General features: G+C 36.2%; 1 protein-coding gene across 2 annotated transcripts in view; it reads right to left on the reverse strand.

The window, feature by feature from the left end:
• BRWD1 (bromodomain and WD repeat domain containing 1) overlaps positions 1–13174 on the reverse strand; it is a 120456-nt gene that overhangs the window by 13771 nt on the left and 93511 nt on the right. For both annotated transcript variants that reach the window (XM_079923445.1, XM_079923446.1), the window contains 5 exons: positions 12461–12533; positions 11319–11360; positions 9377–9523; positions 8469–8621; positions 1914–2080 (listed from right to left, as the gene is read on the reverse strand). In XM_079923445.1, the coding sequence (XP_079779571.1) occupies positions 1914–2080; positions 8469–8621; positions 9377–9523; positions 11319–11360; positions 12461–12533 (582 nt within the window). The remainder of the gene's footprint in view (positions 1–1913; positions 2081–8468; positions 8622–9376; positions 9524–11318; positions 11361–12460; positions 12534–13174) is intronic.

A 13174-nucleotide genomic window follows, 5' to 3' on the forward strand; every position in this document is an offset into this window, starting at 1 on the left:
CCCAGACCGGGGCACGAACCCGTGTCCCCTGCATTGGCAGGCGGGCTCTCAACCACAGCGCAACCAGGGAAGCCCATAAACTTGATTTTTAACAGTAGACAAGGTGATAGTAGCTCAAGAGTGAAAACTTTTCCTTTTCATCCTATCCTTTATGAAGAAAAAAAATGCAGAAGGCCTCAGAGACCTTTGGGAGACCATTAAACATACCAACATATGGGAGCCCCAAAGGAGACAAAAGGAGCAGAACAAAGTATCTGAAGAAATAATGGCTGAAAACCACCCAAATCTGATGAAAAACATTATACATCCACAAAGCTGGACAAATTTCAATAAGGATAAACGGAAAGAAATCCACACCTACAGTCATTTGCAAGATGAAGACAAAAAGAAAATCTTGAAAGCACCAAGAGAAAACTCCATATGCACAAGGAAGGGAACCTCAGTAAGATTAATAGCTGACTTCTCATCAGAAACACTGGAGGTCAGCAGGCAGTAAGATGACATATTCAAAGTGCTAAAAGAAAAACACTGCCAACTAAACTAGTCTTAAATAATAAAAGTGAAATTAAGACATTCCCAGATAAACAAAGATTAAGGGAATTCACTGCTCGCATGTCTGCCTTACAAGAAATATTAAAGGACTTCAGGTTGAAAAGAAAGGACACCAGAGGGTAACTCAAATCTATAAAAAGAAATAAAGACCACTGGGAAAGATAATTACATAAGTAAACATAAATAACAGTATAAGTAATTTGTTTATTCTTATCTGATTTAAAAGACAACTTCATAAAACAACCTATAAAGATATAAACTGTATGACAGTAACAGCACAAATAAGAAGGGGAAGGGAGCTAAACTGGAACAGAATTCTTATATCTATGGGAATTAAATAGTATTAACCTGAAGTAGATTGTTTTCAATTGAGATGCATGGTGTAATCCCAAGAACAACCATGAGGAAATCCATCAAGGGTATAGCGCACATTCAAAATGTACATGATGGGTTTCCCTGGTGGCGCAGTGGTTGAGAATCTGCCTGCCAATGCAGGGGACGTGGGTTTGATCCCTGGTCCGGGAAGATCCCACATACCATGAAGCAACCAAGCCCGTGAGCCACAACTACTGAGCCTGTGCTCTAGAGCCCACGAACCACAACTACTGAGCCTGTGTGCTGCAACTACTGAAGCCTGCGCGCCTAGAGCCCGTGCTCCGCAACAAGAGAAGCCACCACAGTGAGAAGCCTGCGCACCACAACCAAGAGTAGCCCCCGATCGCCACACTAGAGGAAGCCCACGTGCAGCAACAAAGACCCAATGCAGCCAAAAATAAATAAATAAAATAAATTTATAAAAAAAAAAGTACATAAAAACAAACTAAACACTGAAAAACTCAATTTCCATATTTCTACATGTCAAAATATCTATAAATTTGATAGTAATGTAAGCTACATAGTCATAAATGGCAAAATATAAATTAATATTAATTTACTATAAAGAGAATAAATCCTTCATTTTATATTTCTTCTCTACAACTAATCCCCAGTGAAAATAGAGTGCATTACATCTAACTGGCATTTTCCCTTACACGATCAAATGCTCAATAGCCATACAGAGTAATCATTTTATCCTCTGCATTAAAAACAAAAATTCTTATGCAGAAGACAAGAAATATTTTGAATAATCCTTAGTAAGATTTAGTTGATGCTTTTCATTAAATGCTTACAAATGTATATAATTAAAAATTAATGCAACAGCTCTATATGCAGAGAATGCTTTCAAGCCATAAAAAACAATGACTATTCTTTAGTGAATATACTGTAAAATGATTAAGAATTTTTAGCTTAATAAAATCAAAGAGGTATCACAACCTGAAATTTTTAAAAACTGCACACAAAGACTGCAATAACCAATTTACCTGATATTTTTGTTAGACTGATTGACACGGTTACAATTTTGCCGTCTCTTGAACCTCTGGCTTCTTCGAAGTTTTTCACTGAATTTTTGACCAATCTTAAAATCAGAAGAGATTTTCTTCATTTTTTCTTCAAATAAGGCAGACAATCTCAACGTCATACTGTAAATCTGCAAGGACATGAAAGCAAAACTAGTACTATAAAATATCTTTTAAAATATTTTTACAAGTAAAATTATAGTCATTGAGGCTACTTGTAATCTATTATATCACTGTTATAGATAAATGACTGTTCCTTACTTCATTTTCCATCGCTTCCCTGCAAGGACAGTGGAAGTATCAAATACACACTTCTCCGATGAAAAGAAAGTAATTTTAAATCAATCAACCCTAGGGTTGTATCTAGGATTTATGTCTGTATGTCAATGGTTCTCAACTGGTTTTTTCCACATCTACCTGTACAAATCCCCAAAACGCCTCCTTCTCCCAAACGTAGATAGGAAGTTGGTGGTTGTTTTTTTTTTTTTTTTTTTTTTTGCGGTACGCGGGCCTCTCACTGTTGTCACCTCTCCCGTCGCGGATCACAGGCTCCAGATGCGCAGGCTCAGCGGCCATGGCTCATGGGCCCAGCCGCTGCGCGGCATGTGGGATCTTCCCGGACCGGGGCTCGAACCCATGTCCCCTGCATCGGCAGGCTTACTCTCAACCACTGCACCACCAGGGAAGCCCCCTGGTTGGTTTTAAGGCTGCTATTTAGGCAGCAGAAAAGCAGTGTCTCCTTGGGGCAAGGGAACAAAAGCACTTCTACACTACTCTCTACTTGAAATCTGACTGCCTCTGATGCCACTTAGATTATTATTGGGAAAAAAACGATTGCTTACATCCAAAAGGAGACATTATGCCCTACAACTTTATATAAGATTGTGTTCTAATAACTTTTATAATTAAATAACATCAAATCCTCAAAAGAACAGCAATGTAATGTTGAGTGCCGCTATAAATAACTTTTTGGCACAGCTCTGTATTCACAGGAAGTACTCTTTACTCATCCACAATCATTCCTGTAAAGTAAAAATCTAATATTCAAAAGCTAAATATCAATCATTCGGGTGCATGGTAGAGGAGGGTGAAGAGACTAACACTGGGGAACCTTTAAAAAGTATGTAAAATGTATGAATTTGCCATATTCATATATATATATATATATATATACACACACACACACACACACACACACACACACACACATACATATATACACACATACATATACAGGTATCCCCACTTTCAAAAACGCTACTTTCTGCCACTTCACTTTTACAAAAGACGTACTTTATTAGTACTTGTTTTCGCTAACTGAAAAAAAAATCCAAAGGAGATTTTCACTTCTATGAAAAAAGGTGAAAACAGAGTTCAGCATTTGTCTGCAGCAAGCTGTTATAGAGGTAGTGCGTACCCCAAACAGCAAGAGTAGCACCGCCAAGCTCCTTCCCCAGCAACTACACTCAGCATCTCAGCATCAGGTCACCTCAGTTTTTTGTTTGTTTTTTTAGCAACGTCCCAAACCAGAGAGATATATTTATTATGGTTGCTGAGCTTGCATTGACACGTTATCACCCCAAGTCCATCAGAACCATTAGGGTTCATTCTTGGTGTTGAATATTCTATGGGCTTTGACAAAAGTATAATGACAACAGATTTTCCCTTTCGGCACTTTGAATATGTAATTCGACAGCCTTCTGGTCAGCAAAATTCGGGCAGAGAAATCAGCTGACAGCTTTAAGGGGTATCTATTACGTTATGACTCTTTGTTTTTCTCTTGCTGTCTTTAGAATTCTCTCTTTATGCTTAGCTTTTACCATTTTAATTATGATGTGTCTTGGTGTACATCTCTTTGTGACTCATTTTGTTTAGGCAGGTCACCACAGTTTTGAACTGTATCTGTGAGCATCTGTGCTTTATCTTGATCTATTCCGTGTATCTGTTATCAAGATGTGTCCTAAGGTAGCTGGTTCTTCACCTAGAAATGGGGTATGTTCAAATACAGAAGGAAACCTATATACACATACATATAATAAGTATATGTGAAATCTGTAATCCCTCTTTATCTTTGAAGTGGTCTTTAACAGTTATTTCCAGTATTTTGTATATATATTATTCTTTTCCCTCAAACCTGAACTCTAGCATAAGTCACCAATTTTAACAAGAGTGATTTTTTTTCCTCAATCGTATTAAGTTTGAAAGCTCTGATACTCCTGAGTACCACCACTTTCATCTGAAAAATTCAATAATACATTTGAATTAAAAATAAAATTGTTTAACAAAAATGAGTGCTAAAATTATTGGTTCCTCAACATGAAAAAGGGCATGTGTGAAAAACCCACAGTTATCATTATACACAATGGTAAATGACTGAAAATCTTTCCCCCTTAGATCAGGAATGATACAAGAATGCCTGGTTTCACCACTGTTATTCAACACTGTACCTTAAATTCTACCAGAGCAATTAAACAAGAAATAAAAATAATTCAAATTGGAAAGGTAGAAGTAGAACTATCTCTATTTGCAGATGAAATGATCCTATATATAGAAGCAATCAAAGATTCTACAAGAAAGCTATTAGTGCTAACAAATTAATGCAACTAAATTACAGAGTATGAGATTAACACACAAGAATCTGCTCTGTTTCTATACACCAACAATGAACAAGCAAAAAAGGAAATTAAGAAAGCAACTGCAGGGCTTCCCAGGTGGCACAGTGGACAGTGAGAGGCTCGCGTACCACAAAAAAAAAAAAAGAAAGCAACTGCATCTCAAATAGCATCTGAAACAATAAAATATGTGGGAATAAATTTAACCAAGGAGCTGTAAGACTCTCCACTGAAAATTACAAAACATTGCTGGAAGAAATTAGACCTAAATAAATGGAAAGACATCTGGCGTTAAAGGATAGAAAAACAGTAGTCAGGACGTCAATACTGCCCAAAGCAATCTACACATTCAATTCAATCCCTATGAAAACAGACATGGAAAAAGTCAATCCTCAAATTCATAATGAATTGCACCCCCTGAACTGCCAAAACAATCCTGAAAGAGAACAATGTAAGAGGACTCAAATTTCCTTTACTGCCAAACTTACTACTAAAGCTACAGTAAACAAAACATTATAGTACTGACACAGAGACAAACACTCATATGTATAAACCAATGCAACAGAACTGAGTTCAGAAATAAACCCATATATCTATGGCCAACTGATTTTCAAAAAGGGTGCAAGGCCATTTAATAGGGAAAGAATAGTCACTTCAACAGATGTTGCTGGGACAACTGGATTTCTACATGCAAAAGAATAAACTGGACCTCTATCTTACACCATACACAAATATTAACTCAAAATGGATCAATAGCTTACATAAGAACTAAACCATAAAACTCTTAGAACACATGAGGTGAATCTTCATGACACTGAATTTGGCAGTGGATTTTTTTTAAACTATTTTGAACACTATTTCCAAACATTTGCCTCTATAAATTACTCCTTAATATATATGTTTTGTGCAAGTAGTCTTTTCCACAGTTAACACTGTCTATAAAAAATAATTATTAAAATTAGAATTAATGGGGCTTCCCTGGTGGCACAATGGTTGAGAGTCCGCCTGTCGATGCAGGGGACACGGGTTCGTGCCCCGGTCCGGGAGGATCCCACATGCCGTGGAGCGGCTGGGCCCGTGAGCCATGGCCGCTGAGCCTGCGCGTCCGGAGCCTGTGCTCCGCAATGGGAGAGGCCGCAACAGTGAGAGGCCCGCGTACAAAAAAAAAAAAAAAATTAGAATTAATGGGTCAAATGGCACTTAAGTTTCTGACACATATTTTTCAAATTGCTCCATAGTAGTGTTGGGCATCTTACAGGCTGTGTGACGCTAAGTAGCAATGGGTTCTTAAACATGAAACCAAAAGCACAAGAAACCAAAGAAAAAAAATAGATTAATTGGACTTCATCAAAATTAAAAACTTTTCTGCATCAAAGGACATTATCAAAAGTGAAAAGACAACCTACAGACAAAATAACTGGAAAACATTCATCTGATTAGGACTTAATATCCAGAATATATTTAAAAATTCTTACAACTCAACAACAAAAGGACAAAAATCCAATTAAAAATTGGGCAAACCACTTGAATAGATATTTTTCCAAAGAAAATATACAAGTGGTCAATAACCACATGAAAAGATACTCAACATCATTAGTGTACTGACTATATTTTCTTATTTTCTGTATCATTGATGCTCTGGCATTTGGAGCCTTGATCCTGGAGAGACTACCCCATCCCAGGGCTAGTTCCCAGAGATAGCAAGTGGCTTTTTTTTGCAGGTGTACCTCTGATACAGAAAACAATCAATCCAGAGATCAAACACCTAACAGGTCTTCTTTATCAAACTCTCATACACCAAGCCAATATTCCCCCTACCCAAATCACCCCAGGGCCAGGAATCAGACATCTAGAGACCACCCCTACAAATCAAAGCTCCAATTACTACAAACTAGCCAATCCCAGACTGTTTACTCTGCCCTGCCTTGCCGTCCTGTGAAAACCCCAATCTAAGCTCTGCGCCATACTCTTCCCTTCCCTCCTCTCCCCTCTGCCTACTCATCAACCTTGTATCACACACTTCTGTTTCTAGGGATCTGTGAGTATAAACTTCTTCCTTCATGACAATTCATGTCTGCATGTCTTACTATATCTGATTTAAATAAATTCTAGATATAATTTTTAATAAGTCATAACATAAATACAAATCAAAACTACAAGGAGATAACACTTCACAGTTACTACAATGGCTATAATTTTTTTAAAAAACACAGAAAATAACAAATTTTGGCAAGTATGTGGAGAAACTAGAATCCTCGTACATTGCCAGTGGGAATACAAAATGGTGCAGCCATTATGGAATATAGTTTGGTGGTTCCTGAAAAGGCTAAACATAGAATTACTCTATGAACCAGAAATTCCACTCTTAGATATATACCCAAGAAAACTGAGGACAAGAACTCTTACAAATACTTGTATTGCCATTAATCACAATAACCAAAAAGTAGAAACTCAAGTGTCCATCAAAAGATGAATGAGCAAAATGTCATATACCCATACAATGAAATATTATTCAGCCAAAAAAAGGAATGAAGTTCCAATACAGGCAACAACATGGATGAACCTTTAAGATACTATTTTAAGTGAAATATGCCAGACACAAAAGCCAAATATTGTGTGATTCAATTTGTACGAAATATCTACAATAGGCAAATTCAGAGGGATACAAAGTAAATTAGAGGTTACCAAGGGCTGAGGGAAAGGGAGAATGTGGAGTTACTTGCTTACTGGTGACAGAGTTGCTGTTTGGGATGATGAAAGAGTTCTGGAAATAGCAGTGATGGCTGAGCAACACTGTGAATGTAATTAATGCCAGTGAACTATACATTTAAAAATGGTTAAAATGATAAATTTTGTTTTATATATATATGTAACCACAATTTTGAAAATTTGGTAATATACTAAAGCCCACTAAATTGTGCACTTCAAATGCATGAGTTGTATGATGTATCCTCAAACATATTTTAAACAAAAGGGAAAAAGACATGAATGAAATTTATTTTCTGTCTGGAAAGAAAGTCTCGCAAATGGTGAATACTGACAACACAAGCTTGGAAAAATGTTAGACTTGTATGTTAAACTGATCCAATAAGCAATTTGGATACTGAATGCAATGAAAAGGTTCTCAGATTAAGAGAAGAATTAATGCACGCAGTCTGATAATAAGTAATGAGGGAGAAGTGAAATTAAGACAAAATGGTTAATTAGCAGTGATAGTCACTGATGGTAGAGAAAGTGCTGTAACATCAAGCAAGGGCTTTATTTTAAAGTCTTACTCTCAAATTATTGCTTTTTTTTTTAATTACCCAGCACACTGGCTACAAAGGTTTATGAATATTCACTGAGAGTACGTGTATCCTTTTGTGTATTTATTATGTTTCAACAAGTTTTGAAAAGTTATCCAACATAGAACATTTGAACAAAAATTTAGGAATGTCCACTCTACTTGTGTTCTTAACTAATCAGATGGCCGATGTGTTTCTTCTTCAGATAAAAAATGTTAGTATGCCATCAGTAGTCCACGCTCACTTCAGATTTTCCTTTTCTTACTTTTAATATTCTTCCAGCCTCTATCACTAAGTTCCCAATCCACTTTTCAAGATTCCCATATGTAAGAAAACACATTTTTCTCACTCTATACATCAAATACAAATTTGTTCATTTTTCACTGGTGTCCTCACTCGCACCAATACTCTTTTGTTTATAAAACTTGAGGAAAGCGGAACAGTGTCACAAGGAAATGATGTTTCCTAAGCAGATGCCTGGGCAGTGGCACTCTATGCTTAACAGTGGTTTTACTCTACTCACTGATCTTTTATGCTCCCACCTCTACCAAACACTAGAAAATTACCATCTACACAGATCACACGTACTTTTTTTCTTTTTTATAAACCACTTTCAAAATTACCTTTGATCTTTTATTTGGTGTATATGCTTTTGCATTGCTAAATATCAACCGGATGTCTTTGCAAAATTCCAAAGGGCTGTCATAATTTCCCGCTTCTAAAGTTTCCCTTACTGTTCCAAAATCCATTGGAGTATCTATAATATCTCGGTAATCCTAGGTTTTAAAAACAATAATTAGTTCAAAGATTCGATTCCCGTTTTTAGAAATGTAAGTGCATCAAATCTCTAAAATATTCAAAATGACAGAAGAAAAAAGGGTACAAGGATCTTAAGAATCAACAATAATTTTAAAGAAGACATCCAAACATATGGACAAGAAATATAACAAAATTATATACTTGGCAGCAAGATATGAAATTGTTTTTATTTCCTTCTTTATACCCTTCTATAATTTCTAAGCTTCCTACAGTAAATTTGTGCTAATTTTTTTTTTTTTTTAGGTCATTTTCCATTTCCCTATTAGAAAGTAAAGACAGACACTTTTAACCAATTCATAGTTTTCCTGGGGCTGGGCCTACTAATCCTCCAATTATATTACGTAACACTGGTTAACTACGTCTTAACCCAAGTTACAAGGGTGTCTATTAATTCAAGAAAACTGTGTAAAACAACTCTTCCACAGCTGAATTAGTGGTCAGAGACAAAGTTAACAGGAAGCCTAGTCATCTTACTTTTTGGTTGCTGGGGGTTTTTTCTTTCTTTTTTTTTTGGGCCACGCCACGTGGCTTGCAGGATCTCAGTTCCCCGACCAGGGATTGAAGCCGGGTCACGGTAGTGAAAAACCCAGAATCTTAACCACTAGGCCACCAGGGAATTCTAGACATCTTACTTTTTAATTTGAATACCTCTATCCCAATCTCCTCTACACCAGCAAGAAAAGCCCCAAATATTCAAATAATGACAACTTACTGGATATTCAACCAAATCAACAGGTTGTCTAAATGGTTCAGAATCTTCACATTGAAATATTAAGTTCACTAGTTCCTTACACTGTTTCTTCCAGTTGCTTTCAACATAATTGGTTGCTTTGATGCTCCTTGTTTTCCAATCATGAACCTAAAAATACATTCATAACATTAAAAGTTTTTTCAATCTTGGAAAAGCCACACTATGGTATGATATAGTATAATGGTAAGAATGCAACTGAGCTGTTGTCTTCTGTATTATGTCATAATATGTCATTACATGATTTTCTATCTACTTGGGGAAAAAAATCCACTTTTTTAAAAAACCCAGTGTCACATCTGTTACTCTAAAAACATTTTCATTCCACCACTTATCTCCTAAGTTTAGAAAATGTTCTCACAGAACATGAAGTATTACAATGGATAATGCAGTAGGCAGAATAATGCTCCCGAACACGTGTACATCTTAGTCCCAAGAACCTGTGACTATGGCAAAAGGGATTCTGCAGATATGACTAAAAGAGTAGATAGACTTTGAGATGGGGAGACAGTCCTGGATTATCAGGGTGGGCCCAATGTAATCACAAGGGTCCTCATACAAGGGAGGCAGAAGAGTCAGAGGCAGACTGGAAGATGCTATGCTGCTGACTTGAAGATGCAAGGGGACCATGAGGCTCCAGAAGCTGGAAAATGGAAGGAAATGAATTCTACCCTAGAGTTTCCAGAAAGGAACACAGCTATGCTGACACCTTGACTTTAGTCCAGTGAGACCCATGCCAAACTTCTAATCCACAGAACTACAAGGTATTTTTATTGCTTAAGGCACTAGATTTATAATTTGCTACAGCAATCACGACAAATACTAAACAGATACTAAATACTTAGAAGTCTGTTTAGAAATGAAATTATATGAAAATGGTAATAATTCGAATCTTAACTTTTCATTGTTATTTGAGGCAGCATATTATGAAAATTGATGTGATAAACAGCTTAAATTTAAGCATTTGAATGAAATATAAGATAACACTATTAAGCATTTTCCAATTAATAAGCTTTACTTTTAATTAACATTTACATAAGAGCTTCAAGAACTGCTGATGACACCACAATTTTAACTACCCAATATCCAAAGCTTATTTCCCACTTTGTTCTCCCCTATCCTCCCAACAAATCCTCATTTTTAAAAAAGGTTCAGTCACCAAATCCTAGTTAATTTTCCCATTAAAAGGTCTCATCTTCTTTCCTTCCTCTCTATTGCAGGCCAACACTATTCTTTTGTTTTTCTTTTTTAATGGCCACGCCACTGTGCGCTTGTGGGATCTTAGTTCCCTGACCAGGGACTGAACCCGAGCCCTCGGCAGTGAAAGTGCGGAGTCCTAACTGGACCGCAAGGGAATTCCCAGCCAGCACTATTCTTGACTAAGTTTCCCACCTTTTCTCTGAGATTCTTGCAATGAACTCCTAACTTTAATACAAATCTATCTAACTTTAATCAAAATCTGTTTTGGCTATGGAATTGACTCTCTACTGTAAATTTAAAAGAAATCTTTGGTTTACAATATCACCATAATCTGCTCCCAACGTAACAGCCAGACGCAACCACTTTGCTCACTCCAAAATTCAATCCCTACGCCAGTCAGGCCAATGCTCTCAGTAGCCCACTGACATGCCACACTTTCCTACTTTTTTAGCTTGAATCATAATAACCCTTACTTTTCAAGTGTCCTCTTCTTATTCTATCTCATTCTGAGGACACAGTCCAAATCCCAACCCTTCCACTAAACCTTACCTAGCCATCCACCTTACAGTGATTTCTCCCATTTCTCTTATAAAATATTCAATATCAATATCAATGTAACTTTTCAAAGACAACACCTAAAATCTTATGTTGATTTTAAAACACAGAGTAAATAAACAACTAAGGTTAATCACACAAATTAACTTACTCTCCTTCTTCCAGAAGATGTTTTAGGAAGATCACTATCATCCTAGGAATAAAAATCAGAGCATTTTAAGTGTTAATATTTTCATTAGATATGCAATAATCTTAGCATATCAAAGACATTAGGTTTACGAGGGTTATAACTTGTTAACAAAATCTCAAAATACAGACTATCAGATGGTCTTTGTGGCACTCACCCTCCAAGAAACCAACCCTTATTCTTATTCTTAATAACCACTTACATTCCCTAACGTAAACATGCACTAAATCCAAAATATAGCTATAAAAAGTTGCCATGTGCATGTCCACAGAAGACATGCCCAAGGAGCTTTAAATTTGTGTTTTTACCTCTTCCATAAAACTCAGAAGAGTCTCCCACAGATTCCTACATTTTGTACGCTACACATTTTCTTATTCCCTAAATCACATATTAGCATCCCCATTTTTATTCCAATGAAAATCAGTGAAATACAATGATAGTTTGTGTAGAAACTGACACCACACTGTTTTTAAAAAAATATCCTTCCTGCAACTCCATACAACAACCTGATTTTCTCTGAAGTGAAATTACACAACATCAATGATATCTGCCTTTACTTACACTTCAACACCATATTGAGTGAAGGATTTTAGGGTACTTACAGCATGGTAAAGTTCATTAGTTTTTAATTACAATTAAATCCAACTCTCAGATACTGATTTTTTTTTTTTTTTGGCTGTGCCACATGGCTTGTGGAATTCCAGTTCTCCAAACAGGGATTGAACCCAGGCCACAGCAGTGAAAGCACTGAGTCCTAACCACTGGACTGCCAGGGAATTCCCTCAGATGCTGATTTTACCAAAAACATATCCAAGGTACTTCTTATAATACACCTTTCTCTATCTCAAATTTGGAAAGAGAATATATTCCACACCTAAGTTAATTCACTTAGACATAACTTGTTTATTTAATATCAATTATTGGCTATTACCTCATTGATGATCTAGATAATTTTAAAATGTAGTTTTATCAAGTGCCCTATTTTCATAGTTCATTGGAATATAGCAAGAATTGATTTAGGTAACCAACGTTTTCTACTTCACTCTTCATTCTAAGTTATCATTTGAAATTAACAAAAATCATTATAAAATTGACAAACTTCATACCAAATCCCCGGCATTTTGCTCATCATTTTCAGAAGTGTTAGAAAGTTCTGAGATATTTGTACAGTCTTGACTCCTAAAAGACAATTTTTTAATTTAACAGTATGCAAATGTAGTCCCTGTCTCCAAATATTCAAACTACAGATTAAGATACAAACAGTTCCCCAACTATGCAAACAGTTCCTATGCACACCTAATTTCAAGCAGTAGAATATCAGGTTTTTACTCTATCCTCTGTGGAAACAACTGACCATACTAGAACACTGAAAGTTAATTTTTTTTTCAATTTAAGTGTGTACAGAAATACTATATGTATAGCCTCAACTGGATGAATACATGGATGAGTTTTTCAAAGTTATCATCACTAGTAATATTTGTACAGTGAGTACCAGGAAAATGGTTGATTTGAGATAAAAAAGAATAGAAGCAAAAAAGGACGTAAAAACTAAAATAAATTATATCTTAACCTCACTGTAAACACAGCAGAAGAAAGAATCATAAAATAGGGGTATCTAGACACAACGGAGATGAAAATGGGTATGTGACCTTCCTGAAGTAGAAAGAAGAAACTTTGGGAGGAGAGGCAATAAGTTTGAGTCCTCCAGACATCAGACAGATTCAGCCCAGGAGAGTGAAACAGCTGCAATCAGTTATTCCCCAGTTTGTAGCCAGATACTGAAAATGATGTCAGAGTTTATAAATTATCTTCTCCAGTAT

The sequence above is a fragment of the Stenella coeruleoalba genome, assembly GCF_951394435.1.
Source record: "Stenella coeruleoalba genome assembly, chromosome: 5".
In the NCBI taxonomy this organism is placed as follows: Eukaryota; Metazoa; Chordata; class Mammalia; order Artiodactyla; family Delphinidae; genus Stenella; species Stenella coeruleoalba.